We start from the raw sequence: 7543 nt of genomic DNA, 5'->3' as shown, positions 1-7543 counted from the left end.
ACGGGATCTGCCGTTCCCAATAGCCGGGTTGGTCACCGCGCCGACCAACGGAAGGCCCTGATGCCTTCGACAGGGGGCCTCCAGCCCGGGCTATGCTTGTTTCATCAGAGGCGTACACCAACACTCCTACTGATGATGAACTGAGACTATTTGTTTGATCAGAGGTGTACACTAGCACTTCTATACTGAATAAAAATCGACCCTATGTGTTGAACATCATTTACGTGGGATGCATGACCGGTTGGAGCTAGTAAGAATTAAAAGACCACATTGTTAGAAATGAATGATTGGGCATTTCATTTGCATCATTATGGGGGAAATAAATCCTGTGTTCTTGCCTCCCTAATTTAACAAAGTGCTAACCACGATATATGTCAAGAAAAGGGAAACAACATATGAGTCGACATCATAATCCATCAGATAGTTACGTTGAACCAATACGTAACCAGTTAAGTGACATCCCATATACGACACTAACAGAAGAACAGCAGACTGTCCACCAATGGACAATGTAGCTGCTTCCAGCTTCACTTACTGCAGATAGAAATAGGTAGCTCCACTAAAATGCATCGGGTTACGTTTCCACTCCACTTAGTGACTTAATACATGATAAAACATATATAGGGTTCTAGCTTCGGTTCACTGATAGAGGAGCCATATAGTGCTGAGCTGCTCAACGCCCCTTTTTGCTCGCCTTGGCCAGCTTGATGACATGCTGGACAATTTCCTTTGTTTTCGCTTTCCTCCCCTCCTTGTAGTTCCACATCTCGGGGAAAGGAACCCTGCTGCCGCTGCTACTGTGCTCATTGAGCTCGGTCAGCGCCATTGTAACTGCAGTATAGGCTTCCTCACCGTACTCCTCTTTCAGTTCCTGGAGCTTCTTGTCATCCTCCCTGATCACTTCCTGCACAAAAATATGCACCCCGTGCAGCATCGCCGATTGTAATGAGTGAAGCAGCAATTAACAGAAATTAAAAAGTATTAACCAGTAAGTTAGTTGCAAGTGCAATAAAGGGTTAGCACTTGGAGATTGCGCAGACACTAAATGTGTAGTGATAAGAATTGCTAAGAAGATTAGGCTCATCATATGTTGTGTAAAGACTGGACTCATCTATTGTCCCTATGCTACTCTGAATTCAATATGTTAGGTTGCAAATTTACAAAACCTTCCTGGTGCAATCTATCTGCTCAGCTTCATCAATAAGACTTGCGGAAAAAAACCTCACACAATAGCGCACACCATGATTCAGTAATTTCTATGTATAGGAGGAAGGACGAGACAGCAGCCACTTGAGTACAGAAAGGAAGATCTCTACTATCGATTTTGAATGTCAATAGAAAGACAGAAATATGTGCAATGTGTTGAATAAAATAATAAAGAAAGCCGCATGCATCGATTGATGCAGAGGCTGTGGCATGGCCTCCGTTTCGGGAAAAAATGTGCAATGTGTTACTTCGTTCAAACTATATCAAATAAAGCATTTTATATAGGATTCCCTCTGTTCAGAAATTGATCCACAGGTAACTCTTGCAGACAAGAGACTGTGTACCGTTGTTTCCGCCTGTGTTCAGTTATAATATTTCCAAGTGATATATGTGTAAACAATAGCATCCACTGACTACAGTTCAGTCATTATATAAAGCCCCATTGAGTGACTAAATACTCAACAAGGATTCCAATTTTTGCAATAAAAGATTTTATTTCCATGAATAAAATGGTGAAAGGAGCAAAAGATGAAAACACGGTGAGAAATTTCAATAATTTTCAAGTTTGACAATAGTAGCTTAGTAAGTATGCTACTACATCCCCCGCAAAAAAAAGTATGCTACTACATACTAATTCAGGTCTATGGTAAGAAAAGGACAAAGATTCATACCGACTCTTTTCCGTTCACCATAGCAGCCACAAAAGGATGCCAGTTTGGATTGCTAATTTCATTCTGCCACTTTGAACAAAGCTTAACACTTTCAACTTCGGCGTCATCTTTTGGAAATTTTTGCCTGCACACATTTGAAAATGCTTTCAAGTCAAGCTCACCAATCATCTTGATGCCGATGTGTGCTTTGCCACTGGTCTGGCCAGGAAAACGCTGTATTGCCTGCAATTGAACAAAGCATGAATACACATAAACAAGTGTACTCATGGAAATTACACAGTAAAGCAAAAGAACTAGCATACATCTATCGCCAGTTTCCGAGCTTCTTGCAACTCAACAGCAGTCTTTTTTTCTTGTACGATTAGATCTTGGTTGTAGTTTTCTGTATAATCCATCTCCTCGATCTTATCACGCAGCTCCTCTGTCAGTTCCGCTATTCTTTTCCCCGATTCTGAAGTTTCATTGCCTGGTGTGAGCTTTATCACTTCCAATTTTCCTGTCAGGTGCTTTATATCCAATTGAAGTTTGTGCGTCAGATGCAGCTTTTCGTTCAACTTCTTAATATTGTTTAAAGCAGTTTCTTTTTCTCTCTGCAGTTTACAGGAAGGCATCGTCAAAACATGTATCGTTGAAAACAAAACAGCGTGAACACAGATTAGCTCAACAGGGACTAACCTTGTGTTGTTCGACAAGCTTTAGAACATTTTCATCAGCTTTCTGATACTCCTGTTCTGCCAGGGTAAGATGATTGAACTTCATTGCATTCTGTAGAAAATAAGGCACAAGTCGAATGATATTTTACATAAAGTGGTCTAATTCCATTCTGCATTCTTCAGCTAATATGTTGTCAAACTAAGATGGTTGATTCACTTACATCTAATCTATACTAAAAGACCATGACAGATCTACCAGGAAAAATAAAGGAAGGCTAGAAAATCACACGGACAAGCAAAATAATGCACAACTAATTACAGTATCATTAAAACATAACCCTTGAATCTAATAATACAGGATCCCACATACTCAAAGGCTTTTCCCACCAAGCACTGGTACCTCTAAGCACAAAGAAAGAACCCCCTACACGTATTGGAAACCAAACAGATTACAGACTCGAACCTACACTTACTTCTACTTATTTGAGATGGATATCATGTCTTAGTTGAGCATTAATATATATGTATATACATAGTGAAAAATATGCAAACATATGTCGCTGCCAAAAGGACATGATCATTGGCAGATTGAAAATTCAAACAAAATATGCTATACATGTTCTCATAAGTAAATATAAAATAATCACACCCTCAATTTAGTGGATCCAAACTATGATTGAATTAAAAGGTATATCTAGTTAATTAGACTAAAAAGATAAAATAAAAAAGGTAAATTGCACCTGGGGTATGTGTGGCAAAAGGCGAAAACTTAAAATTTTATACAAGAATGAATAAACTCGAGGAAGCATGCCATATAGGACCCAATCATTGGCAGATTGAAAATTAGCAAGGCTCCTAAGCAACACTCCAACCCCCATGCTGTTCTGAGCGGTACTCATTAATTTCATTCATGCCGCCTCCAGTAATAAAGCTAAATACAAACAGTTTTCCCTGTACAATTACCACCAATTTTTTTTTATTTTTTTCACTTTGACGACCTACCGTGTTCTCCACCAGTTTTGTCAAGTCACATAGTCATGCTTGCCATGCATACAAATGATGTCCTTTTGAAGTTTATTACTTCTTTACAAGTCAATTTTCTTAACATATTTTTCTCATTCTTGCAATCAAAAGATCATAATATCGAAACAAAATTTTCAATGCCCTCACAAAGCATTTCAAGCAACCCAAGACAACGCCGAGCTCAGGACAACATTTACAAAACAAATCATGCAGAGAAAACAAATATCCTAGATCTTTTGTTGTATGTTAGGAGTAACCTTGCAGAGCATTGCCTTTTGAATGGCCTTCACAATATTGTGTTACTGTATTACTTATTTCCAAAATAGTATGCTATTAAATTTTGAAGGAGAACGTTACTCTGCTACAAAAAATGTACACATTAAAGTTGCACATACACTTGCATTCCCGGATGCACAAGCCGGGAGGTTTGACCTTTTTTAAAAACGAACTTCATGGACTAGCATGCTAGTTCTGTACAACAATCCAAACACCGAAAGTTCTACTCCATGATAGGAACAAAAAGTAGACTCCCAATGTTCCTCAAGTCAGCGACGATCATAACTGAATTTTTTTTGTGGAGCTAACTAAACTTGTTTCATTTTGAAGGAGTACGAGTTGAAGTTAAGATAGTAGTCGACTGCTGTAAAAAAAAATGAACAGAGAAGCTACACAGTACACTAACTTACAAGCCATCGTAGTTCTGGTTGACTGAAAAATGTAATACAGAGACAAAAAAATGGCTCACCCTTTGCTTCTCCAATTCAAGGTTTCTTCTGTCACAATCAGTCTGTGCAGCCAACTCATCAATTTGTTTGGACCTTGCATCAAGCTCATGCGTCATAGACTGAAGATCCAGGCTTAGCTTCTTGTTCTCGTCAACAATCGTTTTTGTATGTTCAACAGAAAGCTGTTGCATCTTTTGGATTTCTAATACACATGAAATTAAAAACGTAAGTCAGACACTCATATCACTTAAAGAACGCGGCATACTCTAAAGAGGAAAGAAACCTGTGTGTGCAAATAGTTACTTGACATTGACATATATAATAAGTAAATTACCAGAAGATTAGGACACACCTTGATTGTATGACTGTAGCTGCTGTTCCCTCTGCTCCATCATTCTTTTCAGTGACGCAGTTCTCTCCTGATACACAGATTTCAGTTCTTGTATATGCATATCAGTTTCAATAACTTTAAAAGATAAACTGGCCACAAGTTTGTTATTTTTCATTGTTTCTTCATCCTCAACACCGTCAGCCGTCTTCAGATCACCATTTTTTCTTAGAAAGTCCCCTATTGCTCCTGGAGCATTGTAATCGTCTGCTCTAGCGATCCATCCAAAAGGCTCTGGCCCTCCATGCTGTTTTTCCTGCCAGCCTATTTTCCCATGCCCTTCCTTCTCAAATTGATTCTCAAATGTTAGTGCATTTCTAAAACCAACCAAGTCCTTCCCAAACTCAACAATAGCATTTCCTGTAGGGCGACCTTTACTGTACACATGGTGCACTTTCACAGGATAGAAACGTGAGAAATGCTCCTTCAGCCGGTTTGCACTTTTTCCAACATATTCAGAAGGCATATTGACTATGATACCCATCCAGGGCCAGACAAACAGGTCATCTCTGTTATGTTGAGGAGGCTGTGGATCTATAACAATTGGCTGCAGGAGTGGGCTATGCGATTTAGCTGGTTCATCATCCTTCAAATGCTTGGCGAGGGCTCGATGGTCTACCTTCTCTTTCACTTGCTGATCATGTGCAGCCCCCACACCAAGGGCATGCTGCAGTAAATCATATTTGTTATAGTCATCCTTTTCATCCGAACAAAAGGGGCATTTGTACAAGCCCTCATCATTCATCACTTGTATATCTCCTGACAGCAGAAGTGCATAAGTGTCAGACCCATAAGCTTCAAGCTCAGAATCTCCATCCGAGGTATAGTCCATTGCGAAAGAACATGGAAAGCCCAGCAACCTAGAGAGAAATAAACAGGTGCAAACGTGTTCATTATGAAATGATTGTGGTAAATATTACAGAAAGTCAAAGATGCAGTGCCAAATAGATGAGCAATACTAGAATGACGCCTAACATACAAACCAAGAGACCAAAAGAATCTGAGTACATGTTAAGTCACTCAGCCAATGAGTAAGTTCATCTCACATTCCTTACAAACCAGTTAAATAAATAAACAAGGCATAGCACAAACTTGATGAGACTCAGTAATCTGTATTCAGTAGTATGATAGTGCTCAGCAATTCAGTAGCCTACAGAAACAGTTAATCACCCCGTCCTAACATTGTTTCCTGTTCCAACAAGGTTCAGAAAGAATGATAAATCTGTAAGTTATGTGATTCAGTAAGATGGGTGTGGATAACTCTACAAATGCAGCATTTACATGAGCAGTAGCCAATGCTAGAGTAAGGCCTGGCGTCTGTATTCTACAAGGCTCTTAGAAATTGAAGGACGCGCTTACGCACACAATCAATCGTCCCATCCAAAAATAGGTTTCTGTTCCTGCAAAGGTCTAACAAGAGTGCTATTGCAATTAATTAAGCTACAGTAAGCCACAAGACAAGTTGGGCATGCAGAGCGTTTGTGTTTCGAAGGCTACTCCCAAATTACAGATCAGAGCAGCTGGGAAGAAGAAAAATTAACACATTCCCAAAGGCTCAGGTTCGGCATGCTCAACACTGACAACACAGGAGGTAAAATTAGGCCCCCATCCCCTCACATAATCCACATTCAGAATGTCCACATTTGTGTGTTCCCTGCAATCCCTCGTTTCCTCCGAACAACACGCAGCGCAAGAAAGTTTAGAAAATGGCCAAATTTTCAAGAATCGAGCTCCCAAGAAAGGGATCGAGTAAAGTACAAGAACTAGGAATCGAAGTAAAACACGGGGGTACGGAACTGATAAAGATGAAATCCCCCCGTAGCCAGGTCCAATAACGCACGCACAAACGAGCACAGAAGGGGAGAGATTTTGCGGCGGGCCGTTGGGTCCTCGGACCAGACCACAAAACCACAACCAAGAAATAGGTAAAGGAACTGGGGCATCACACACAAGAAAAAAGTAAATGTTCCTGAAAAGGAAAGAAACAGGGGTTTGAGGGTTTTAAGCCAATGCTCGAGGGCGGCGGCATCCAGAAGAATGAAGAAGAAGGGTTTCGTCCATTCTCACCTGGAGCGGAGCGGAGCAGCGCAGAGCGGCGGCGGGGTTTCTTGGCTTCTTCACTTGATTGATGAGTTCTTGGCGACGATGGCTTCGCTTGGGCTGGGCTGAAGGGGAAAAGAGTGGGAAGCCAGGAAAGGAAAGGGAAATGAAGCGGAGGGTGGTGGTGGGATGGGGAAGCGGAGTCGTTGGGCGTGGTAAACAGAGGATGGAAGGAGGAAGGGCACATGGGCTCTGCGCTTTTAATTCTTCCACCCCCTAAATTTTTTCAAACATGGAAAGTCGAATGAGTAATCTCACCTACCACTGGAACAGTCCAATGTACAAAACTAGTTAATTTTTTAACAGACCAATTTGTATTAAAATAAAGATCATATTGTACATCATGACATGGCTCTCAAGTACATAGAAGGGTCAGAAGTGCCTAGCTGCACAAAACAAGTGAAAGATGGTTTAAACTCATTAAGAGAAAACGAAGATTGCAAATGGAGTCAATCGGTCACCACTTATAAGTCCTAAACTCGGACTCAAATGTGCCGCCTCCGAAATTTTCTATGGCTTCTAGTGTGCTTGATACCAGTTGATGCTCCCATGGATGGATCTCTGGTCGATCGGTCTATTTGGGGTATGCGCTTGAGGTTGAGGAGAGTTGAGTTCGGTCACCGAGCTCAACCGCGGTGGTGGTGTACATGCCAGCCATGTCCGGATGAACGGTCAATCTAAGTGGGATTTGGTGACGTTGACACTAAATACTCGGATTTTAGTCACAAATGACGCAACGGTAAAATGTGGAAGGAGCCCATACAAATAGAGAAAAAG

The 7543-nt window shown here is 40.8% G+C and overlaps 1 protein-coding gene across 2 annotated transcripts; it reads right to left on the bottom strand.

The window, feature by feature from the left end:
* Positions 1-409: 409 nt before the first annotated feature.
* Positions 410-6917, bottom strand: LOC127348686 (factor of DNA methylation 1). Of its 2 annotated transcripts, none has more exons than XM_051374636.1 (7): positions 6734-6917; positions 4631-5526; positions 4299-4480; positions 2553-2642; positions 2180-2467; positions 1878-2099; positions 410-904 (listed from the first exon to the last, which is right to left on the bottom strand). In XM_051374636.1, the coding sequence occupies exons 2-7, from the start codon at positions 5496-5498 to the stop codon at positions 674-676; spliced, it is 1881 nt and encodes a 626-aa protein (XP_051230596.1). In that variant the 5' UTR covers positions 5499-5526; positions 6734-6917; the 3' UTR covers positions 410-673. The 2 variants fall into 2 exon arrangements, with proteins under 2 accessions (XP_051230596.1, XP_071683037.1); XM_071826936.1 differs by lacking the exon at positions 6734-6917 and adding an exon at positions 6464-6635.
* Between the last annotated feature and the right edge of the window lie 626 nt (positions 6918-7543).

This window comes from Lolium perenne, chromosome 1, assembly GCF_019359855.2.
Source record: "Lolium perenne isolate Kyuss_39 chromosome 1, Kyuss_2.0, whole genome shotgun sequence".
Taxonomy (NCBI): domain Eukaryota; kingdom Viridiplantae; phylum Streptophyta; class Magnoliopsida; order Poales; family Poaceae; genus Lolium; species Lolium perenne.
Note: the sequence above shows the minus strand (reverse complement) of the source record. Positions and strands in the feature narration are given on the sequence as shown.

Bases quoted from the DNA above. Each gene is read 5' to 3' on its own strand.
- LOC127348686 (XM_071826936.1), bottom strand. From the start codon at position 6,609: ATGCCCCAGTTCCTTTACCTATTTCTTGGTTGTGGTTTTGTGGTCTGG. The intron at 5,527-6,463 runs GTTCCGTACCCC...ATTTCTCTCTAG, and splicing joins GGGGGATTTCATCTTTATCA to GTTGCTGGGCTTTCCATGTT. The intron at 2,100-2,179 runs GTATGCTAGTTC...GTTCAATTGCAG, and splicing joins CTCGGAAACTGGCGATAGAT to GCAATACAGCGTTTTCCTGG.